Here is a 27,593-nt window from a genome sequence, read left to right as displayed (position 1 = left end):
GGGGAGAAAGGAGGAGGGAGGGAGGGAAGGGAAAGGGAAGAAAGGAGGGAGGGAGGGAGGGGAGGGAGGGAGGGAGGGAGGGAGGGAGGGAAGAAAGAGGGGAGGAGGGAAGAGAGGGGGGGGAGGGAGGAGGAGAAAGAGAGGGGGAGAAAGAGAGGGGGAGGGAGGAGGGGAGAGAGGGAGGGGAGAAAGAGAGGGGGAGGGGGAGGGAGGGAGGGGAGAGAGGGAGGGGAGAGAGAGGGAGGGAGGGAGGGAGGGAGGGAGGGAGGGAGGGAGGGAGGGAGGGAGGGAGGGAGGGAGGGAGGAGGGGAGGCAAAGTGTCTGAAGCAGATACACTTCTGAAAACCGAAAAAACGAATACTGTTGTTTTCATGTCATTTCTCATTGAGATAATATCGGGCCAATTTCCCTTTCAAAAGGCAAAATTCTGTTGTTTATTTAATAACCACACTAATCCAAGCCATGGTGAAAGAATAGAGACTGGAGTCTGACTGACAGAGAGATACATGATGCTGACAGACTGACAGAGAGATACATGATGCTGACAAACTGACAGAGAGATACATGATGCTGACAGAACGACAGACAGACACAGGAAGTTGGGCTGTGGACTGTGAGACAGATAGATACACGATGCTGACAGAACGACAGACAGACACAGGAAGTTGGGCTGTGGACTGACTGACAGATAGATACACGATGCTGACAGAACGACAGACAGACACAGGAAGTTGGGCTGTGGACTGTGAGACAGATAGATACACGATGCTGACAGAACGACAGACAGACACAGGAAGTTGGGCTGTGGACTGACTGACAGAGAGATACATGATGCAGACAGAACGACAGACAGACACAGGAAGTTGGGCTGTGGACTGTGAGACAGATAGATACACGATGCTGACAGAACGACAGACAGACACAGGAAGTTGGGCTGTGGACTGCGAGACAGATAGATACACGATGCTGGACAGAATGACCGACCTCTGGAAGTTGGGCTGTGGACTGCGAGACAGATAGATACACGATGCTGGACAGAATGACAGACAGACACAGGAAGTTGGGCTGTGGACTGTGAGACAGATAGATACACGATGCTGGACAGAACAACAGACAGACACAGGAAGTTGGGCTGTGGACTGCGAGACAGATAGATACACGATGCTGGACAGAATGACCGACCTCTGGAAGTTGGGCTGTGGACTGCGAGACAGATAGATACGCGATGCTGGACAGAACGACAGACAGACACAGGAAGTTGGGCTGTGGACTGCGAGACAGATAGATACACGATGCTGGACAGAACGACAGACAGACACAGGAAGTTGGACTGTGGACTGCGAGACAGATAGGTATGCGATGCTGGACAGAACGACAGACAGACACAGGAAGTTGGGCTGTGGACTGCGAGACAGACTGACAGACAGATACGCGATGCTGGACAGAACGACAGACAGACACAGGAAGTTGGGCTGTGGACTGCGAGACAGATAGATACGCGACGCTGGACAGAACGACAGACAGACACAGGAAGTTGGGCTGTGGACTGCGAGACAGACTGACAGACAGATACGCGATGCTGGACAGAACGACAGACAGACACAGGAAGTTGCGCTGTGGACTGCGAGACAGATAGATACGCGACGCTGGACAGAACAACAGACAGACACAGGAAGTTGGGCTGTGGACTGTGAGACAGATAGATACATGATGCAGACAGAACGACAGACAGACACAGGAAGTTGGACAGAACGACAGATAGATACGCGACGCGACGCTGGACAGAACAACAGACAGACACAGGAAGTTGGACAGAACGACAGACAGAAACTCACCACTGGATGATCAGCCTCGATCCTGTTCTCTATCTCCCTGATTAGAAACCCAACAAACAGCAGTCACCATGGTGACGCCGACAGAGATGACATCATCTGGATCACATTTTCTTACAGAGAATCAAACGCTTTCAACATCCCAATTACACATTATTTCATCACATTTCCCATCATCAGCTATTCCTAAATGTCTATACAGTTTATCTCTGGATACTGTCGGGAACTGTAATGTTGCAACATCAATCATAGAGAATTATACTGTTTTATCAAAAACTGGCATAGTTCTAAAGCCTTATTATGGTCCATTATCCAATAGCATTGAACTGAATGACAGTAATGATTGTACCACACCCCTACCACCTCACAACGAGCTGTAAGAAAATATGATAATTTAACAGCCGTTACATGTGTTTGTACTTATTATGGATCCCCTTTAGCTGCTGCCAAGGCATCAGCTAGTCTTCCTGGGGTCGGGCAAAAAATTAAGGCAGTTAAACAATTTACATTCATTACAGAATTCACAACACACTAAGGGTGTGCCCTCAGGCCCCGACTCCACTACCACATATCTACAATACAAAATCCGTGTGTACAGGTGTGTATAGTGCGTATGTTATCGTGTGTGTGTGTGTGTGTGTGTGTGTGTGTGTGTGTGTGTGTGTGTGTGTGTGTGTGTGTGTGTGTGTGTGTGTGTGTGTGTGTGTGTGTGTGTGTGTGTGTGTGTGTGTGTGTGTGTGTGTGTGTGTGTGTGCCAATGTTTGTGTTGCTTCACAGTCCCCGCTGTTCCATAAGGTGTTTTTTTAAATCAAATTTAACTTGATGTGGAATAGAGTTCCATGTAGTCATGGCTCTATGTAGTACTGTGGAATAGAGTTCCATGTAGTCATGGCTCTATGTAGTACTGTGGAATAGAGTTCCATGTAGTCATGACTCTATGTAGTACTGTGGAATAGAGTTCCATGTAGTCATGGCTCTATGTAGTACTGTGGAATAGAGTTCCATGTAGTCATGGCTCTATGTAGTACTGTGGAATAGAGTTCCATGTGGTCATGGCTCTATGTAGTACTGTGGAATAGAGTTCCATGTAGTCATGACTCTATGTAGTACTGTGGAATAGAGTTCCATGTAGTCATGACTCTATCTAGTACTGTGGAATAGAGTTCCATGTAGTCATGGCTCTATGTAGTACTGTGGAATAGAGTTCCATGTAGTCATGGCTCTATGTAGTACTGTGGAATAGAGTTCCATGTGGTCATGGCTCTATGTAGTACTGTGGAATAGAGTTCCATGGACTCATGGCTCTATGTAGTACTGTGGAATAGAGTTCCATGTAGTCATGACTCTATGTAGTACTGTGGAATAGAGTTCCATGTAGTCATGACTCTATGTAGTACTGTGGAATAGAGTTCCATGTAGTCATGGTTCTATGTAGTACTGTGGAATAGAGTTCCATGTAGTCATGGCTCTATGTAGTACTGTGGAATAGAGTTCCATGTAGTCATGACTCTATGTAGTACTGTGGAATAGAGTTCCATGTAGTCATGGCTCTATGTAGTACTGTGGAATAGAGTTCCATGTAGTCATGGCTCTATGTAGTACTGTGGAATAGAGTTCCATGTGGTCATGGCTCTATGTAGTACTGTGGAATAGAGTTCCATGTAGTCATGGCTCTATGTAGTACTGTGGAATAGAGTTCCATGTAGTCATGTCTCTATGTAGTACTGTGGAATAGAGTTCCATGTAGTCATGGCTCTATGTAGTACTGTGGAATAGAGTTCCATGTGGTCATGGCTCTATGTAGTTCTGTGGAATAGAGTTACATGTAGTCATGGCTCTATGTAGTTCTGTGGAATAGAGTTCCATGTGGTCATGGCTCTATGTAGTTCTGTGGAATAGAGTTACATGTAGTCATGGCTCTATGTAGTACTGTGGAATAGAGTTACATGTAGTCATGGCTCTATGTAGTACTGTGGAATAGAGTTCCATGTGGTCATGGCTCTATGTAGTACTGTGGAATAGAGTTCCATGTAGTCATGGCTCTATGTAGTACTGTAGAATAGAGTTCCATGTAGTCATGGCTCTATGTAGTACTGTGGAATAGAGTTCCATGTAGTCATGGCTCTATGTAGTACTGTGGAATAGAGTTACATGTGGTCATGGCTCTATGTAGTACTGTGGAATAGAGTTACATGTAGTCATGGCTCTATGTAGTACTGTGGAATAGAGTTCCATGTGGTCATGGCTCTATGTAGTACTGTGGAATAGAGTTCCATGTGGTCATGGCTCTATGTAGTACTGTGGAATAGAGTTCCATGTAGTCATGGCTCTATGTAGTACTGTGGAATAGAGTTCCATGTAGTCATGGCTCTATGTAGTACTGTGGAATAGAGTTCCATGTAGTCATGGCTCTATGTAGTACTGTGGAATAGAGTTCCATGTAGTCATGGCTCTATGTAGTACTGTGGAATAGAGTTCCATGTGGTCATGGCTCTATGTAGTACTGTGGAATAGAGTTCCATGTAGTCATGGCTCTATGTAGTACTGTGGAATAGAGTTCCATGTAGTCATGGTTCTATGTAGTACTGTGGAATAGAGTTCCATGTAGTCATGGCTCTATGTAGCACTGTGTGCCTCCCATAGTCTGTTCTGGACTTGGGGACTGTGAAGAGACCTCTGGTAGCATGTCTTGTGGGGTATGTTGGGTGTCTGAGCTGTGTGCTAGTCGTTTAAACAGACCTCTGGTAGCATGTCTTGTGGGGTATGCATGGGTGTCCGAGCTGTGTGCTAGTAGTTTAAACAGACCTCTGGTAGCATGTCTTGTGGGGTATGTTGGGTGTCTGAGCTGTGTGCTAGTCGTTTAAACAGACCTCTGGTAGCATGTCTTGTGGGGTATGTTGGGTGTCTGAGCTGTGTGCTAGTAGTTTAAACAGACCTCTGGTAGCATGTCTTGTGGGGTATGTTGGGTGTCTGAGCTGTGTGCTAGTCGTTTAAACAGACAGCTCAGTGCAAATACCTCTCACAAATACAAGTAGTGATGAAGTCAATCTCTCCTCCACTTTGAGCCAGGAGAGTTTGACATGCATATTATTAATATTAGCTCTCTGTGAACATCCAAGGGCCAGCTGTGCTGCCCTGTTCTGAGCCAATTGCAATTTTCTTAAGTCCCTCGTTGTGGCACCTGACCACACAACTGAACAGTAGTCCAGATGTGACAAAACTAGAGCCTGTAGGACCTGGCTTGTTGATAATGCTGTCTAGAAGGTAGAAACTAGAGCCTGTAGGACCTGCCTTGTTGATAGTGTTGATTAGAAGGTAGAAACTAGGGCCTGTAGGACCTGCCTTGTTGATAGTGTTGTTAAGAAGGTAGAAACTAGGGCCTGTAGGACCTGCCTTGTTGATAGTGTTGTTAAGAAGGTAGAAACTAGAGCCTGTAGGACCTGCCTTGTTGATAGTGTTGATTAGAAGGTAGAAACTAGGGCCTGTAGGACCTGCCTTGTTGATAGTGTTGTTAAGAAGGTAGAAACTAGGGCCTGTAGGACCTGCCTTGTTGATAGTGTTGTTAAGAAGGTAGAAACTAGGGCCTGTAGGACCTGCCTTGTTGATAGTGTTGTTAAGAAGGTAGAAACTGGGGCCTGTAGGACCTGCCTTGTTGATAGTGTTGGTAAGAAGGTAGAAACTGGGGCCTGTAGGACTTGCCTTGTTGATAGTGTTGTTAAGAAGGTAGAAACTAGGGCCTGTAGGACCTGCCTTGTTGATAGTGTTGTTAAGAAGGTAGAAACTAGGGCCTGTAGGACCTGCCTTGTTGATAGTGTTGTTAAGAAGGTAGAAACTAGGGCCTGTAGGACCTGCCTTGTTGATAGTGCTGTTAAGAAGGTAGAAACTAGGGCCTGTAGGACCTGCCTTGTTGATAGTGTTGTTAAGAAGGTAGAAACTAGGGCCTGTAGGACCTGCCTTGTTGATAGTGTTGTTAAGAAGGTAGAAACTAGGGCCTGTAGGACCTGCCTTGTTGATAGTGTTGTTAAGAAGGTAGAAACTAGGGCCTGTAGGACCTGCCTTGTTGATAGTGTTGTTTAAGAAGGTAGAAACTAGAGCCTGTAGGACCTGCCTTGTTGATAGTGTTGTTAAGAAGGTAGAAACTAGGGCCTGTAGGACCTGTCTTGTTGATAGTGTTGTTAAGAAGGTAGAAACTAGGGCCTGTAGGACCTGCCTTGTTGATAGTGTTGTTAAGAAGGTAGAAACTAGGGCCTGTAGGACCTGCCTTGTTGATAGTGTTGTTAAGAAGGTAGAAACTAGGGCCTGTAGGACCTGCCTTGTTGATAGTATTGTTAAGAAGGTATAAACTAGAGCCTGTAGGACCTGCCTTGTTGATAGTATTGTTAAGAAGGTATAAACTAGAGCCTGTAGGACCTGCCTTGTTGACAGTGTTGGTAAGAAGACAGAGCAGTGCTTTATTATAGACAGACTTCTCCCCATCTTAGCTACTGTTGTATCAATATGTTTTGACCAGGACAGTTTACAATCCAGGCTTAATCCAAGCAGTTTAGTCATCTGAACTTGCTCAATTTCCACATAATTTATTACAAGATATAATTGAGGTTTAGGCTTTAGTGAATGATTTGTCCCAAATACAATGCTTTTATTTATGTTTTAATATTTAGGACTAACTTATTCCTTGCCACCCATTCTGAAACTAACTGCAGCCCTTTGTTGAGTGTTGCAGTAGCTGGCGTGTATTGTGTTGAGTCATCCGTGTACGTAGACACACTGGCTTTACTCAAAACCAGTGACATGTCATTAGTAATTAGTAAAGATTTTTTTAAAGTAAGGGGCCTAGACAGCTGCCCTGTGGAATGCCTGACTCTACCTGGATTATGTTGAAGAGGCTTCCATTAAAGAACACCCTCTGTGTTCTGTTAGCCAGATAACTCTTTATCCACATTATAGCAGGGGGGTGTAATGCCATAACACCTACATTCGACCAGCAGACCGTTAAGCTACACTGAAGTCTAACAAGACAGCCCCCATAATGTTTTAATGAAATTAACAATTTCTCTCAGCCAATCATCAGTCATCTGTGTAAGTGCTGTGTTTGTTGAGTGTCCTTCCCTATCAGCGTGCTGAAAGTCTGTCATCAATTTGTTTACTGTGAAATAGCATTGTATCTGGTCTATCTGTAAATAGCATTGTATCTGGTCTATCTGTAAATAGCATTGTATCTGGTCTATCTGTAAATAGCATTGTATCTGGTCTATCTGTAAATAGCATTGTATCTGGTCTATCTGTAAATAGCATTGTATCTGGTCTATCTGTAAATAGCATTGTATCTGGTCAAACACAAATTTTTCTAAAACTTTACTATGGGTTGGTAACAGTTTGACTGGTCGGCTATTTGAGCCAGTAAAGGGGGCTTTACTCTTCTTAGGAAGCGGAAGGACGAGCTTCCCTCCAGGCCTGAGGGCACACACTTTCTAGTCAGCTGAAATTGAAGATATTGCTAATAGGTTAGTACATGTTAAAACTCATAGGGCTGGTTTTCTGGACACAGATGAAGCCTAATCCTGGATTTAAAAAAAAAAAAAAAGATTCTAAGGGGATTCTCTATTGATTTTTGTTTTTTAGGAATAGACTTAATCTTTGTCCGGGAAACCAGTCCATAATCAACGTGGTCATATCTCTTTACATCTTTTTCAGATTTCAACTTCTTCCGGCTTCTTTCAGCTTCTTCCAGATCTTCCAGCTTCTTCCAGATCTTTCAGCTTCTTCCAGATCTTTCAGCTTCTTCCAGATCTTTCAGCTTCTTCAGATTGAAGCTTCTTCAGATTGAAGCTTCTTTCAGGCGTTTTTCCAGCTTCTTCTAGCTTCTTCAGATTTAAGCTTTTTTCAGCTTCTTCTAGTTGTTGTAGTCATTCAGATACTCCTATTCCACCAGAGCTAGGAGCTCTTGCTTTCTAGGGTGAAGGTTGTTTCGGGACGTTTGGAGGCAGAGCAGGAGATTTATTTTAATACTGAAACAAAATGTTTACCGGAGCTTGCCGGAATCTGAAGTCGCTTGTCCTAAAAAAGATTCCATAACAGCTTCGAACTGGGGCCGATTCCTTCCAGCACTACAAATCAAATGGCCGTTAAAATAGTTTGTCCTGGGTGGTCTGACCCCAACCCCCACCCATAACCCCAACCAGCACCCCCTCCCCAAAAGGGGCACCCTAAGCTGACAACAACCCAACACAAACCCACCCACATTGCTTAACCCATCATAGACATTGGGCCAGATAATGTAAAACACCTGAGAAGCTGGCAATAACAAAGACTAATTTCCTATCCCATACTATTACTAAGATCGTAATTAAGTTACTAGAATGGAATATAGTAATCACTTATATTCAAATCTATAAATAGTTAACCAGTGTCCAAGGAAGTGACATGGGCCGGGATCAAAACAAATGCAGATAAGAGACCTGTAATAATAAGATAAGATAAGCACTGCGATTGACTTTTGAAAGGTAACATGCTCTTTAAAACAACGGGATCCGCTGTTTTTACAACGACACAACGTGATCCCAGAAAAACGTCTGAGAAATAGCTTTAAAAAGGAAATAGCGCAGGCCGTTTATCTGCGTTTGTTTCAACCCCCAGCCAGCCATACTGTTAATAATACAATCCTGAAACGCTCCACTATGGCATTGCTTTTCCCCGGGGGACTAGTCATATTCCCACATTCCCTCTGCGCTCCACCACTACCCAGCTCTCTCTCTCTCTCTCACTCACTCTGAGGTGTTCCTCTTTTCGGAGAAGACTCTGAGGATGAACTCTCCCTCCTGGTGAGGCTCGTAGGTAGACGGGATGATCACGTACTCCCCGGGGCTCAGACGGAAGCGCTGGGTCACCTCCCTCAGGTTGATGTAGGACTTGCAGCGAGCCTTGGATGAGTTGAACAGGAAGAAGTCCTTCTGCATGTGCTGCTTGTTTCCGTGCATCTGGTCAGAGGAGGGAGGAGAAGAAAGATTTGGAATGAAAAGTGTGAAAGCGAAGTGTTGAATTAGTCATTGTTGTCATACTATTAACCATAGACACTTTCATTGTTTTAAAAATATAAATTAGAAACAGAAAAACAACAATGTGTAAACAAACACATTCCACATCTCCGGTCCTTTACCTCCTTCGGCACCTGCAGACAGACAGAGAGAAGAGTGAGCTGTGTTTACAACTGAATGCTGCATATTGTTAGGTACATGACATTACTCATCTCATATGTATACACTGTACTCTACACCATCTACTGCATCTTGCCTTGTGTCTATTAGGTAGTTGTTGTGAAATTGTTAGGTCAGATGACTTGTTAGATATTACTGCATGGTTGTAACTAGAAGCACAAGCATTTCTCTACACTCGTATTAACATCAGCTAACCATGTGTATGTGACCAATAACATCAGCTAACCATGTGTATGTGACCAATAACATCAGCTAACCATGTGACCAATAACATCAGCTAACCATGTGTACGTGACCAATAACATCAGCTAACCATGTGTATGTGACCAATCACATCAGCTAACCATGTGTATGTGACCAATGACATCAGCTAACCATGTGTATGTGACCAATAACATCAGCTAACCATGTGTATGTGACCAATAACATCAGCTAACCATGTGTATGTGACCAATAACATCTGCTAACCATGTGTATGTGACCAATAACATCAGCTAACCACTTGACCAATAACATCAGCTAACCACGTGACCAATAACATCTGCTAACCACGTGCATGTGACCAATAACATCAGCTAACCACGTGACCAATAACATCTGCTAACCACGTGCATGTGACCAATAACATCAGCTAACCACGTGACCAATAACATCAGCTAACCATGTGTATGTGACCAATAACATCAGCTAACCATGTGTATGTGACCAATAACATCAGCTAACCATGTGTATGTGACCAATAACATCAGCTAACCATGTGTATGTGACCAATAACATCAGCTAACCATGTGTATGTGACCAATAACATCAGCTAACCATGTGTATGTGACCAATAACATCAGCTAACCATGTGTATGTGACCAATAACATCAGCTAACCATGTGTATGTGACCAATAACATCAGCTAACCATGTGTATGTGACCAATAACATCTGCTAACCATGTGTATGTGACCAATAACATCAGCTAACCATGTGTATGTGACCAATAACATCAGCTAACCATGTGTATGTGACCAATAACATCAGCTAACCATGTGTATGTGACCAATAACATCTGCTAACCATGTGTATGTGACCAATAACATCAGCTAACCACGTGACCAATAACATCAGCTAACCATGTGACCAATAACATCAGCTAACCACGTGACCAATAACATCTGCTAACCACGTGCATGTGACCAATAACATCAGCTAACCACGTGACCAATAACATCAGCTAACCATGTGTATGTGACCAATAACATCTGCTAACCACGTGCATGTGACCAATAACATCAGCTAACCACGTGACCAATAACATCAGCTAACCATGTGTATGTGACCAATAACATCTGCTAACCATCTGTATGTGACCAATAACATCAGCTAACCATGTGTATGTGACCAATAACATATGCTAACCATGTGTATGTGACCAATAACATCACCTAACCATGTGTATGTGACCAATAACATCAGCTAACCATGTGTATGTGACCAATAACATCTGATAACTATGTGTATGTGACCAATAACATCAGATAACCACATGTATGTGACCAATAACATCAGCTAACCACGTGACCAATAACATCAGCTAACCATGTGTATGTGACCAATAACATCTGCTGACCATGTGTATGTGACCAATAACATCAGCTAACCATGTGTATGTGACCAATAACATCAGCTAACCATGTGACCAATAACATCAGCTAACCATGTGTATGTGACCAATAACATCAGCTAACCACGTGACCAATAACATCAGCTAACCATGTGTATGTGACCAATAACATCTGCTGACCATGTGTATGTGACCAATAACATCAGCTAACCACATGTATGTGACCAATAACATCAGCTAACCACGTGACCAATAACATCAGCTAACCATGTGTATGTGACCAATAACATCTGCTGACCATGTGTATGTGACCAATAACATCAGCTAACCATGTGTATGTGACCAATAACATCAGCTAACCATGTGACCAATAACATCAGCTAACCATGTGTATGTGACCAATAACATCAGCTAACCACGTGACCAATAACATCAGCTAACCATGTGTATGTGACCAATAACATCTGCTGACCATGTGTATGTGACCAATAACATCAGCTAACCATGTGTATGTGACCAATAACATCTGCTAACCATGTGTATGTGACCAATAACATCAGCTAACCATGTGTATGTGACCAATAACATCAGCTAACCATGTGTATGTGACCAATAACATCTGCTAACCATGTGACCAATAACATCTGCTAACCACGTGCATGTGACCAATAATATCAGCTAACCATGTGACCAATAACATCAGCTAACCACGTGACCAATACCATCTGCTAACCACGTGCATGTGACCAATAACATCAGCTAACCACGTGACCAATAACATCAGCTAACCATGTGTATGTGACCAATAACATCAGCTAACCATGTGTATGTGACCAATAACATCAGCTAACCATGTGACCAATAACATCTGCTAACCACGTGCATGTGACCAATAACATCTGCTAACCGTGTGACCAATAACATCAGCTAACCATGTGTATGTGACCAATAACATCAGCTAACCATGTGTATGTGACCAATAACATCAGCTAACCATGTGACCAATAACATCAGCTAACCATGTGTATGTGACCAATAACATCAGCTAACCATGTGTATGTGACCAATAACATCAGCTAACCATGTGTATGTGACCAATAACATCAGCTAACCATGTGTATGTGACCAATAACATCAGCTAACCATGTGTATGTGACCAATAACATCAGCTAACCATGTGTATGTGACCAATAACATCAGCTAACCATGTGTATGTGACCAATAACATCAGCTAACCATGTGTATGTGACCAATAACATCAGCTAACCATGTGTATGTGACCAATAACATCAGCTAACCATGTGTATGTGACCAATAACATCAGCTAACCATGTGACCATTAACATCTGTTAACCATGTGTATGTGACCAATCACATCAGCTAACCATGTGTATGTGACCAATGACATCAGCTAACCATGTGTATGTGACCAATAACATCAGCTAACCATGTGTATGTGACCAATAACATCTGCTGACCATGTGTATGTGACCAATAACATCAGCTAACCACGTGACCAATAACATCTGCTGACCATGTGTATGTGACCAATAACATCAGCTAACCATGTGCATGTGACCAATAACATCAGCTAACCATGTGTATGTGACCAATAACATCAGCTAACCATGTTTTGTGACCAATAACATCAGCTAACCATGTGTATGTGACCAATAACATCTGCTAACCATGTGTATGTGACCAATAACATCAGCTAACCATGTGTATGTCACCAATAACATCAGCTAACCATGTGTATGTGACCAATAACATCAGCTAACCATGTGTATGTGACCAATAACATCAGCTAACCATGTGTATGTGACCAATAACATCAGCTAACCATGTGTATGTGACCAATAACATCTGCTGACCATGTGTATGTGACCAATAACATCAGCTAACCACGTGACCAATAACATCTGCTGACCATGTGTATGTGACCAATAACATCAGCTAACCATGTGCATGTGACCAATAACATCAGCTAAACATGTGTATGTGACCAATAACATCAGCTAACCATGTGTATGTCACCAATAACATCAGCTAACCATGTGTATGTGACCAATAACATCTGCTAACCATGTGTATGTGACCAATAACATCAGCTAACCATGTGTATGTGACCAATAACATCAGCTAACCATGTGACCAATAACATCAGCTAACCATGTGTATGTGACCAATAACATCAGCTAACCACATGTATGTGACCAATAACATCAGCTAACCACGTGACCAATAACATCTGCTAACCACGTGCATGTGACCAATAACATCAGCTAACCACGTGACCAATAACATCAGCTAACCATGTGTATGTGACCAATAACATCAGCTAACCATGTGACCAATAACATCAGCTAACCATGTGTATGTGACCAATAACATCAGCTAACCACATGTATGTGACCAATAACATCAGCTAACCACGTGACCAATAACATCTGCTAACCACGTGCATGTGACCAATAACATCAGCTAACCACGTGACCAATAACATCAGCTAACCATGTGTATGTGACCAATAACATCAGCTAACCATGTGACCAATAACATCAGCTAACCATGTGTATGTGACCAACAACATCAGCTAACCATGTGTATGTGACCAATAACATCTGCTGACCATGTGTATATGACCAATAACATCAGCTAACCATGTGTATGTGACCAATAACATCAGCTAACCATGTGTATGTGACCAATAACATCAGCTAACCATGTGTATGTGACCAATAACATCAGCTAACCATGTGTATGTGACCAATAACATCAGCTAACCATGTGTATGTGACCAATAACATATGCTAACCATGTGTATGTGACCAATAACATCAGCTAACCATGTGTATGTGACCTATAACATCAGCTAACCATGTGTATGTGACCAATAACATCAGCTAACCATGTGTATGTGACCAATAACATCTGCTAACCATGTGTATGTGACCAATAACATCAGCTAACCACGTGACCAATAACATCAGCTAACCACGTGACCAATAACATCTGCTAACCACGTGCATGTGACCAATAATATCAGCTAACCATGTGACCAATAACATCAGCTAACCACGTGACCAATAACATCTGCTAACCACGTGCATGTGACCAATAACATCAGCTAACCACGTGACCAATAACATCTGCTAACCACGTGTATGTGACCAATAACATCTGCTAACCACGTGCATGTGACCAATAACATCAGCTAACCACGTGACCAATAACATCAGCTAACCATGTGTATGTGACCAATAACATCTGCTAACCATCTGTATGTGACCAATAACATCAGCTAACCATGTGTATGTGACCAATAACATATGCTAACCATGTGTATGTGACCAATAACATCACCTAACCATGTGTATGTGACCAATAACATCAGCTAACCATGTGTATGTGACCAATAACATCTGATAACCATGTGTATGTGACCAATAACATCAGCTAACCACATGTATGTGACCAATAACATCAGCTAACCACGTGACCAATAACATCAGCTAACCATGTGTATGTGACCAATAACATCTGCTGACCATGTGTATGTGACCAATAACATCAGCTAACCATGTGTATGTGACCAATAACATCAGCTAACCATGTGACCAATAACATCAGCTAACCATGTGTATGTGACCAATAACATCAGCTAACCACGTGACCAATAACATCAGCTAACCATGTGTATGTGACCAATAACATCTGCTGACCATGTGTATGTGACCAATAACATCAGCTAACCACATGTATGTGACCAATAACATCAGCTAACCACGTGACCAATAACATCAGCTAACCATGTGTATGTGACCAATAACATCTGCTGACCATGTGTATGTGACCAATAACATCAGCTAACCATGTGTATGTGACCAATAACATCAGCTAACCATGTGACCAATAACATCAGCTAACCATGTGTATGTGACCAATAACATCAGCTAACCACGTGACCAATAACATCAGCTAACCATGTGTATGTGACCAATAACATCTGCTGACCATGTGTATGTGACCAATAACATCAGCTAACCATGTGTATGTGACCAATAACATCTGCTAACCATGTGTATGTGACCAATAACATCAGCTAACCATGTGTATGTGACCAATAACATCAGCTAACCATGTGTATGTGACCAATAACATCAGCTAACCATGTGTATGTGACCAATAACATCTGCTAACCACGTGACCAATAACATCTGCTAACCACGTGCATGTGACCAATAATATCAGCTAACCATGTGACCAATAACATCAGCTAACCACGTGACCAATACCATCTGCTAACCACGTGCATGTGACCAATAACATCAGCTAACCACGTGACCAATAACATCAGCTAACCATGTGTATGTGACCAATAACATCAGCTAACCATGTGTATGTGACCAATAACATCAGCTAACCATGTGACCAATAACATCTGCTAACCACGTGCATGTGACCAATAACATCTGCTAACCATGTGACCAATAACATCAGCTAACCATGTGTATGTGACCAATCACATCTACTAACCATGTGTATGTGACCAATAACATCAGCTAACCATGTGACCAATAACATCAGCTAACCATGTGTATGTGACCAATAACATCAGCTAACCATGTGTATGTGACCAATAACATCAGCTAACCATGTGTATGTGACCAATAACATCAGCTAACCATGTGTATGTGACCAATAACATCAGCTAACCATGTGTATGTGACCAATAACATCTGCTAACCATGTGTATGTGACCAATAACATCAGCTAACCATGTGTATGTGACCAATAACATCAGCTAACCATGTGTATGTGACCAATAACATCAGCTAACCATGTGTATGTGACCAATAACATCAGCTAACCATGTGTATGTGACCAATAACATCAGCTAACCATGTGTATGTGACCAATAACATCAGCTAACCATGTGACCAATAACATCAGCTAACCATGTATGTGACCAATAACATCAGCTAACCATGTGTATGTGACCAATAACATCAGCTAACCATGTGTATGTGACCAATAACATCAGCTAACCATGTGTATGTGACCAATAACATCTGCTGACCATGTGTATGTGACCAATAACATCAGCTAACCACGTGACCAATAACATCTGCTGACCATGTGTATGTGACCAATAACATCAGCTAACCATGTGCATGTGACCAATAACATCAGCTAACCATGTGTATGTGACCAATAACATCAGCTAACCATGTTTTTGTGACCAATAACATCAGCTAACCATGTGTATGTGACCAATAACATCTGCTAACCATGTGTATGTGACCAATAACATCAGCTAACCATGTGACCAATAACATCAGCCCATGTGTATGTGACCAATAACATCAGCTAACCACATGTATGTGACCAATAACATCAGCTGTGACCAATAACATCAGCTAACCATGTGTATGTGACCAATAACATCTGCTGACCATGTGTATGTGACCAATAACATCAGCTAACCACGTGACCAATAACATCTGCTGACCATGTGTATGTGACCAATAACATCAGCTAACCATGTGCATGTGACCAATAACATCAGCTAACCATGTGTATGTGACCAATAACATCAGCTAACCATGTTTTTGTGACCAATAACATCAGCTAACCATGTGTATGTGACCAATAACATCTGCTAACCATGTGTATGTGACCAATAACATCAGCTAACCATGTGTATGTCACCAATAACATCAGCTAACCATGTGTATGTGACCAATAACATCAGCTAACCATGTGTATGTGACCAATAACATCAGCTAACCATGTGTATGTGACCAATAACATCAGCTAACCATGTGTATGTGACCAATAACATCTGCTGACCATGTGTATGTGACCAATAACATCAGCTAACCACGTGACCAATAACATCTGCTGACCATGTGTATGTGACCAATAACATCAGCTAACCATGTGCATGTGACCAATAACATCAGCTAAACATGTGTATGTGACCAATAACATCAGCTAACCATGTGTATGTCACCAATAACATCAGCTAACCATGTGTATGTGACCAATAACATCTGCTAACCATGTGTATGTGACCAATAACATCAGCTAACCATGTGTATGTGACCAATAACATCAGCTAACCATGTGACCAATAACATCAGCTAACCATGTGTATGTGACCAATAACATCAGCTAACCACATGTATGTGACCAATAACATCAGCTAACCACGTGACCAATAACATCTGCTAACCACGTGCATGTGACCAATAACATCAGCTAACCACGTGACCAATAACATCAGCTAACCATGTGTATGTGACCAATAACATCAGCTAACCATGTGTATGTGACCAATAACATCAGCTAACCACGTGACCAATAACATCAGCTAACCACGTGACCAATAACATCTGCTAACCACGTGCATGTGACCAATAACATCAGCTAACCACGTGACCAATAACATCAGCTAACCATGTGTATGTGACCAATAACATCAGCTAACCATGTGACCAATAACATCAGCTAACCATGTGTATGTGACCAACAACATCAGCTAACCATGTGTATGTGACCAATAACATCTGCTGACCATGTGTATATGACCAATAACATCAGCTAACCATGTGTATGTGACCAATAACATCAGCTAACCATGTGTATGTGACCAATAACATCAGCTAACCATGTGTATGTGACCAATAACATCAGCTAACCATGTGTATGTGACCAATAACATCAGCTAACCATGTGTATGTGACCAATAACATCAGCTAACCATGTGTATGTGACCAATAACATCAGCTAACCATGTGACCAATAACATCAGCTAACCATGTGTATGTGACCAATAACATCAGCTAACCATGTGTATGTGACCAATAACATCTGCTAACCATGTGTATGTGACCAATAACATCAGCTAACCACGTAACCAATAACATCAGCTAACCATGTGACCAATAACATCAGCTAACCACGTGTATGTGACCAATAACATCAGCTAACCATGTGACCAATAACATCAGCTAACCACGTGACCAATAACATCTGCTAACCACGTGCATGTGACCAATAACATCAGCTAACCACGTGACCAATAACATCAGCTAACCATGTGTATGTGACCAATAACATCTGCTAACCACGTGCATGTGACCAATAACATCAGCTAACCACGTGACCAATAACATCAGCTAACCATGTGTATGTGACCAATCACATCAGCTAACCATCTGTATGTGACCAATAACATCAGCTAACCATGTGTATGTGACCAATAACATATGCTAACCATGTGTATGTGACCAATAACATCACCTAACCATGTGTATGTGACCAATAACATCAGCTAACCATGTGTATGTGACCAATAACATCTGATAACCATGTGTATGTGACCAATAACATCAGCTAACCACATGTATGTGACCAATAACATCAGCTAACCACGTGACCAATAACATCAGCTAACCATGTGTATGTGACCAATAACATCTGCTGACCATGTGTATGTGACCAATAACATCAGCTAACCATGTGTATGTGACCAATAACATCAGCTAACCATGTGACCAATAACATCAGCTAACCATGTGTATGTGACCAATAACATCAGCTAACCACGTGACCAATAACATCAGCTAACCATGTGTATGTGACCAATAACATCTGCTGACCATGTGTATGTGACCAATAACATCAGCTAACCACATGTATGTGACCAATAACATCAGCTAACCACGTGACCAATAACATCAGCTAACCATGTGTATGTGACCAATAACATCTGCTGACCATGTGTATGTGACCAATAACATCAGCTAACCATGTGTATGTGACCAATAACATCAGCTAACCATGTGACCAATAACATCAGCTAACCATGTGTATGTGACCAATAACATCAGCTAACCACGTGACCAATAACATCAGCTAACCATGTGTATGTGACCAATAACATCTGCTGACCATGTGTATGTGACCAATAACATCAGCTAACCATGTGTATGTGACCAATAACATCTGCTAACCATGTGTATGTGACCAATAACATCAGCTAACCATGTGTATGTGACCAATAACATCAGCTAACCATGTGTATGTGACCAATAACATCAGCTAACCATGTGTATGTGACCAATAACATCTGCTAACCACGTGACCAATAACATCTGCTAACCACGTGCATGTGACCAATAATATCAGCTAACCATGTGACCAATAACATCAGCTAACCACGTGACCAATACCATCTGCTAACCACGTGCATGTGACCAATAACATCAGCTAACCACGTGACCAATAACATCAGCTAACCATGTGTATGTGACCAATAACATCAGCTAACCATGTGTATGTGACCAATAACATCAGCTAACCATGTGACCAATAACATCTGCTAACCACGTGCATGTGACCAATAACATCTGCTAACCATGTGACCAATAACATCAGCTAACCATGTGTATGTGACCAATCACATCTACTAACCATGTGTAGCTGACCAATAACATCTGCTAACCATGTGACCATTAACATCTGTTAACCATGTGTATGTGACCAATCACATCAGCTAACCATGTGTATGTGACCAATAACATCAGCTAACCATGTGTATGTGACCAATAACATCAGCTAACCATGTGTATGTGACCAATAACATCAGCTAACCATGTGTATGTGACCAATAACATCAGCTAACCATGTGTATGTGACCAATAACATCAGCTAACCATGTGTATGTGACCAATAACATCAGCTAACCATGTGTATGTGACCAATAACATCAGCTAACCATGTGTATGTGACCAATAACATCAGCTAACCATGTGTATGTGACCAATAACATCAGCTAACCACGTGTATGTGACCAATAACATCAGCTAACCACGTGACCAATAACATCAGCTAACCATGTGTATGTGACCAATAACATCTGCTAACCATGTGTATGTGACCAATAACATCAGCTAACCATGTGTATGTGACCAATAACATCAGCTAACCATGTGTATGTGACCAATAACATCTGCTGACCATGTGTATGTGACCAATAACATCAGCTAACCACGTGACCAATAACATCTGCTGACCATGTGTATGTGACCAATAACATCAGCTAACCATGTGCATGTGACCAATAACATCAGCTAACCATGTGTATGTGACCAATAACATCAGCTAACCATGTTTTTGTGACCAATAACATCAGCTAACCATGTGTATGTGACCAATAACATCTGCTAACCATGTGTATGTGACCAATAACATCAGCTAACCATGTGTATGTCACCAATAACATCAGCTAACCATGTGTATGTGACCAATAACATCAGCTAACCATGTGTATGTGACCAATAACATCAGCTAACCATGTGTATGTGACCAATAACATCAGCTAACCATGTGTATGTGACCAATAACATCTGCTGACCATGTGTATGTGACCAATAACATCAGCTAACCACGTGACCAATAACATCTGCTGACCATGTGTATGTGACCAATAACATCAGCTAAACATGTGTATGTGACCAATAACATCAGCTAACCATGTGTATGTCACCAATAACATCAGCTAACCATGTGTATGTGACCAATAACATCTGCTAACCATGTGTATGTGACCAATAACATCAGCTAACCATGTGTATGTGACCAATAACATCAGCTAACCATGTGTATGTGACCAATAACATCAGCTAACCATGTGTATGTGACCAATAACATCAGCTAACCACATGTATGTGACCAATAACATCAGCTAACCACGTGACCAATAACATCTGCTAACCATGTGCATGTGACCAATAACATCAGCTAACCACGTGACCAATAACATCAGCTAACCATGTGTATGTGACCAATAACATCAGCTAACCATGTGTATGTGACCAATAACATCAGCTAACCATGTGTATGTGACCAATAACATCAGCTAACCATGTGTATGTGACCAATAACATCAGCTAACCATGTGTATGTGACCAATAACATCAGCTAACCATGTGTATGTGACCAATAACATCAGCTAACCATGTGACCAATAACATCAGCTAACCATGTGTATGTGACCAATAACATCAGCTAACCACGTGTATGTGACCAATAACATCAGCTAACCACGTGACCAATAACATCAGCTAACCATGTGTATGTGACCAATAACATCTGCTGACCATGTGTATGTGACCAATAACATCAGCTAACCATGTGACCAATAACATCTGCTGACCATGTGTATGTGACCAATAACATCAGCTAACCACATGTATGTGACCAATAACATCAGCTAACCACGTGACCAATAACATCAGCTAACCACGTGACCAATAACATCAGCTAACCATGTGTATGTGACCAATAACATCTGCTGACCATGTGTATGTGACCAATAACATCAGCTAACCATGTGTATGTGACCAATAACATCAGCTAACCATGTGACCAATAACATCAGCTAACCATGTGTATGTGACCAATAACATCAGCTAACCACGTGACCAATAACATCAGCTAACCATGTGTATGTGACCAATAACATCTGCTGACCATGTGTATGTGACCAATAACATCAGCTAACCATGTGTATGTGACCAATAACATCTGCTAACCATGTGTATGTGACCAATAACATCAGCTAACCATGTGTATGTGACCAATAACATCAGCTAACCATGTGTATGTGACCAATAACATCAGCTAACCATGTGTATGTGACCAATAACATCTGCTAACCACGTGACCAATAACATCTGCTAACCACGTGCATGTGACCAATAATATCAGCTAACCATGTGACCAATAACATCAGCTAACCACGTGACCAATACCATCTGCTAACCACGTGCATGTGACCAATAACATCAGCTAACCACGTGACCAATAACATCAGCTAACCATGTGTATGTGACCAATAACATCAGCTAACCATGTGTATGTGACCAATAACATCAGCTAACCATGTGACCAATAACATCTGCTAACCACGTGCATGTGACCAATAACATCTGCTAACCATGTGACCAATAACATCAGCTAACCATGTGTATGTGACCAATAACATCAGCTAACCATGTGTATGTGACCAATAACATCAGCTAACCATGTGACCAATAACATCAGCTAACCATGTGTATGTGACCAATAACATCAGCTAACCATGTGTATGTGACCAATAACATCAGCTAACCATGTGTATGTGACCAATAACATCAGCTAACCATGTGTATGTGACCAATAACATCAGCTAACCATGTGTATGTGACCAATAACATCTGCTAACCATGTGTATGTGACCAATAACATCAGCTAACCATGTGTATGTGACCAATAACATCAGCTAACCATGTGTATGTGACCAATAACATCAGCTAACCATGTGTATGTGACCAATAACATCAGCTAACCATGTGTATGTGACCAATAACATCAGCTAACCATGTGTATGTGACCAATAACATCAGCTAACCATGTGACCAATAACATCAGCTAACCATGTGTATGTGACCAATAACATCAGCTAACCATGTGTATGTGACCAATAACATCAGCTAACCATGTGTATGTGACCAATAACATCAGCTAACCATGTGTATGTGACCAATAACATCTGCTGACCATGTGTATGTGACCAATAACATCAGCTAACCACGTGACCAATAACATCTGCTGACCATGTGTATGTGACCAATAACATCAGCTAACCATGTGCATGTGACCAATAACATCAGCTAACCATGTGTATGTGACCAATAACATCAGCTAACCATGTTTTTGTGACCAATAACATCAGCTAACCATGTGTATGTGACCAATAACATCTGCTAACCATGTGTATGTGACCAATAACATCAGCTAACCATGTGTATGTCACCAATAACATCAGCTAACCATGTGTATGTGACCAATAACATCAGCTAACCATGTGTATGTGACCAATAACATCAGCTAACCATGTGTATGTGACCAATAACATCAGCTAACCATGTGTATGTGACCAATAACATCTGCTGACCATGTGTATGTGACCAATAACATCAGCTAACCACGTGACCAATAACATCTGCTGACCATGTGTATGTGACCAATAACATCAGCTAACCATGTGCATGTGACCAATAACATCAGCTAAACATGTGTATGTGACCAATAACATCAGCTAACCATGTGTATGTCACCAATAACATCAGCTAACCATGTGTATGTGACCAATAACATCTGCTAACCATGTGTATGTGACCAATAACATCAGCTAACCATGTGTATGTGACCAATAACATCAGCTAACCATGTGTATGTGACCAATAACATCAGCTAACCATGTGTATGTGACCAATAACATCAGCTAACCACATGTATGTGACCAATAACATCAGCTAACCACGTGACCAATAACATCTGCTAACCACGTGCATGTGACCAATAACATCAGCTAACCACGTGACCAATAACATCAGCTAACCATGTGTATGTGACCAATAACATCAGCTAACCATGTGTATGTGACCAATAACATCAGCTAACCATGTGACCAATAACATCAGCTAACCATGTGTATGTGACCAATAACATCAGCTAACCATGTGTATGTGACCAATAACATCTGCTAACCATGTGTATGTGACCAATAACATCAGCTAACCACGTAACCAATAACATCAGCTAACCATGTGACCAATAACATCAGCTAACCACGTGTATGTGACCAATAACATCAGCTAACCATGTGACCAATAACATCAGCTAACCACGTGACCAATAACATCTGTATGTGACCAATAACATCAGCTAACCATGTGTATGTGACCAATAACATCAGCTAACCATGTGTATGTGACCAATAACATCAGCTAACCACATGTATGTGACCAATAACATCAGCTAACCATGTGTATGTGACCAATAACATCTGCTAACCACGTGTATGTGACCAATAACATCAGCTAACCATGTGTATGTGACCAATAACATCAGCTAACCATGTGTATGTGACCAATAACATCTGCTAACCACGTGTATGTGACCAATAACATCAGCTAACCATGTGTATGTGACCAATAACATCTGCTGACCATGTGTATGTGACCAATAACATCAGCTAACCACGTGACCAATAACATCTGCTGACCATGTGTATGTGACCAATAACATCAGCTAATCATGTGCATGTGACCAATAACATCAGCTAACCATGTGTATGTGACCAATAACATCAGCTAACCATGTGTATGTGACCAATAACATCTACTAACCATGTGTATGTGACCAATAACATCAGCTAACCATGTGTATGTGACCAATAACATCTACTAACCATGTGTATGTGACCAATAACATCTGTATGTGACCAATAACATCAGCTAACCATGTGCATGTGACCAATAACATCTACTAACCATGTGTATGTGACCAATAACATCTGTATGTGACCAATAACATCAGCTAACCATGTGCATGTGACCAATAACATCTACTAACCATGTGTATGTGACCAATAACATCAGCTAACCATGTGTATGTGACCAATAACATCAGCTAACCATGTGTATGTGACCAATAACATCTACTAACCATGTGTATGTGACCAATAACATCAGCTAACCATGTGTATGTGACCAATAACATCAGCTAACCATGTTTATGTGACCAATAACATCAGCTAACCATGTGACCAATAACATCAGCTAACCATGTGTATGTGACCAATAACATCAGCTAACCATGTGACCAATAACATCAGCTAACCATGTGACCAATAACATCAGCTAACCACGTGTATGTGACCAATAACATCAGCTAACCATGTGACCAATAACATCAGCTAACCACGTGACCAATAACATCTGTATGTGACCAATAACATCAGCTAACCATGTGTATGTGACCAATAACATCTGATTTGATACGATGTGTGTAGCCACATTTGTAGCCAAGGGGGAATCTGCAACTGGCACATCCATTTTTTAAATGTTCAACTAACAATGTGATTGGTTGTTATTTGACCAGCAGATTTCCCCTTTAAAGAATAAGACAAGTTGTTTAAGATCTGTTGTGTTGTTGTTGTTGTTGTTGAGTGTGACGTCTGACAGGGGGGGACACCTCGTAGATGGCAAATCCGATGGTGAAGAGATTGGCTCCCATCTTCCTCTCTTTCCGTCTGTTCTTCTGCATCAGAGCGATCACGAAGGAACACGCCACCTCATTGTCTTCTGGGTCGTCATCCTCCTCCAAGAGACGCAGGCGGTACTGAGGGTTGGTCCAGAAAGTATCTGCAGGTAGGAGAGCGGGTTCAGAACCAAACACAACACATTACTGTGCCTAATCCTTGTTGATAGACTACATAACATACACAGAGGTAGGGATCAGAACCAAACACACCACATCACTCAATGGACATTGTCTGCTACGTGATGGTGCCCCGACAATCCTATACATGAGTTAGTTAGACCTGTTTTCAAATAATATTTGTTTTCTTTCAAATACTTTGGGAACATTTGATTGAGCCTAGCCATTTGGATTCAAACCAGGGACTGCAGTGGCGCCTCTTGCAGTGAGATGCGTTAGACCGCTGCGCCACTCTGGAGCCCTACAGTAGAGGGTTAGAGGTCAGGGATCATGTCCTACCTGGGTAGTTTCTACAGCCTCCGGCGGAGCAGCCTCTGACCCAGCGACCCTCGTTCACAGACACCGTCCACTTGTGGATCTTATCATCCTCCAGGGCATCAGGGGTCAGGTTGCAGATCTCAATCTTAGTGTAGTTCTTCTTGAAGTCCTCAAAGGCCATCCTGGGGTGACAGAGGAGAGGGAAAGAGAGGCAGAGAGGAGAGGGAGGGGGGTAGGGGGGTAGGGAGTGGAAGAGGGAGACAAGGGAGAGGGAGACAGAGGATAGGAGAGGGGGGTAGGGAGGGAAGAGGGAGACAAGGGAGGGGGTAGGGAGACAGAGGATAGGGGTAGGGGGTAGGGGGTAGGGGAGTAGGGAGAGGGAGACAAGGAAGAGGGAGACAGAGGGAGGGAGACAGAAGGGGTAGAGGGGGAGAGGGAGACAAGGAGAGGGAGACAGAAGAGAGGGAGAGGGAGACAAGGGAGAGGGAGACAGAGGAGACAGAGGATAGGGGTGAGGGGAGGGAGGGGGAGGGAGACAGAAGGAGAGTGAGAGGGAGAGGGAGACAAGGAGAGGAGACAGAAGGAGAGGGAGGGAGGGGAGACAAGAGAGAGGGAGACAGAAGGAGAGGAGAGGGAGAGGGAGACAGAGGAGAGGGAGACAGAGGGGGTAGACAGAGAGGGGAGACAGGGGGAGGGGAGAGGGAGAGGGAGACAAGGGAGGGGAGACAGAAGGAGAGGGAGAGGGGAGGAGGAGACAGAGGGGGGGGTAGGGAGTGGAAGAGGGAGACAAGAGAGAGGGAGACAAAGGAGAGGGAGAGGGAGACAAGAAGGAGACAGAGGATAGGGGTAGGGGGGTAGGGGGTAGGGAGGGAAGAGAGACAAGGAGAGGGAGACAGAAGAGGGGAGAGGGAGAGGGAGACAAGGGAGAGGGACAGAGGATAGGGGTAGGGGGTAGGGGGTAGGGAGTGGAAGAGGAGACAAGGGAGAGGGAGACAGAAGGAGAGTGAGAGGGAGAGGGAGACAAGGGAGAGGGAGACAGAGGATAGGGGTAGGGGGTAGGGGGTAGGGAGGGGGAGACAAGGGGGAGGGAGGGGACAAGGAGAGGGAGACAGAAGGAGGGAGAGGGAGACAAGGGAGGGAGAGACAGAAGGAGAGGGAGAGGGAGAGGGAGACAAGGGAGAGGGAGACAGAAGAGGGAGAGGACAGAAGGAGACAGAAGGAGAGTGAGAGGAAGAGAGGGAGACAAGAGGAGAGGAGAGGGAGAGGGAGACAGAAGGAGAGTGAGAGGAAGAGGGAGACAAGGGAGAGGGAGACAGAAGGAGAGTGAGAGGGAGAGGGAGACAAGGGAGAGGGAGACAGAAGGAGAGTGAGAGGGAGAGGGAGACAAGGGAGAGGGAGACAGAAGGAGGGGGAGACAGAAGGAGAGTGAGAGGGAGAGGGAGACAAGGGAGAGGGAGATAGAAGGAGAGTGAGAGGGAGAGGGAGACAAGGGAGAGGGAGACAGAAGGAGAGTGAGAGGGAGAGAGGGAGACAAGGGAGAGGGAGACAGAAGGAGAGTGAGAGGGAGAGGGAGACAAGGGAGAGGGAGACAGAAGGAGAGGGAGAGGGAGACAAGGGAGAGGGAGACAGAAGAGAGGGAGAGGGAGACAGAGGAGAGGTGGAGGGGGGGGAGTGGAAGAGGGAGAGGGAGGAGAGGGAGGAGAGCGAGAGGGAGGAGGAGTGAGGGAGAGGGAGACAGAGGAGAGGTGGAGGGGGGAGGGAGTGGAATAGGGAGAGGGAGGAGAGCGAGAGGGAGGAGAGGGAGGAGAGGGAGAGGGGAGATAAGAGGGAGAGGAAGAGGGAAGGGAGAGGGGCAGATGAGAGGAGAGGGAGAGAGAGAGAGGGGGGAGGGAGAAGGAGGAGATGAGTGGAGAGGGAGAGGAAGGAAGACAAGGAGTGTCAACAATTGACACGCTCCACTTAATAGTTTCTAGTCAAAGGTGTTTTGGTGCAGGGTTCTAAAGGTATTTAAACTGGGAAAGGAAAACTCACCGTCTCTGAAATAGTCTGTACATCTTAATGTTCTTTAGCAGCACAACATACCTTTTTATAGACTAGTTCAGTGAAGACATGTAATATGGGTAGAGAAAATAAACATCAAGTATCAAGAGCAGCTTAGAATGAAGAGAGAAACAATGCTCACCAGAACTCCCCGTCCTCAGCACTTTGATGCTGGAGCTTGTCCTTCTCTCCCTTAGACAGAGACACCCACTCCTTAGAGCTGTGGGCAGTGGGGAACATCATCAACTACCAAACTGAACAATACATGGACTTTCTCTGACATAGAATAAAATATAAT

At 43.0% G+C, this 27,593-nt stretch overlaps 1 protein-coding gene across 1 annotated transcript in view; it reads right to left on the bottom strand.

Annotated features, from left to right (window-relative positions):
• Positions 1–27,593, bottom strand: part of LOC118380901 (calpain-3-like) — a 72,265-nt gene that overhangs the window by 23,007 nt on the left and 21,665 nt on the right. Inside the window, exons 8-13 of the mRNA XM_052508668.1 lie at positions 27,438–27,515; positions 25,277–25,437; positions 24,752–24,921; positions 8,989–9,000; positions 8,601–8,809; positions 1,836–1,872 (exon numbers count right to left, since the gene is read on the bottom strand). Of these exons, the coding sequence (XP_052364628.1) occupies positions 1,836–1,872; positions 8,601–8,809; positions 8,989–9,000; positions 24,752–24,921; positions 25,277–25,437; positions 27,438–27,515 (667 nt within the window). The remainder of the gene's footprint in view (positions 1–1,835; positions 1,873–8,600; positions 8,810–8,988; positions 9,001–24,751; positions 24,922–25,276; positions 25,438–27,437; positions 27,516–27,593) is intronic.

This window comes from Oncorhynchus keta, unplaced genomic scaffold, assembly GCF_023373465.1.
Source record: "Oncorhynchus keta strain PuntledgeMale-10-30-2019 unplaced genomic scaffold, Oket_V2 Un_contig_383_pilon_pilon, whole genome shotgun sequence".
Classification (NCBI taxonomy): domain Eukaryota; kingdom Metazoa; phylum Chordata; class Actinopteri; order Salmoniformes; family Salmonidae; genus Oncorhynchus; species Oncorhynchus keta.
Note: the sequence above shows the minus strand (reverse complement) of the source record. Positions and strands in the feature narration are given on the sequence as shown.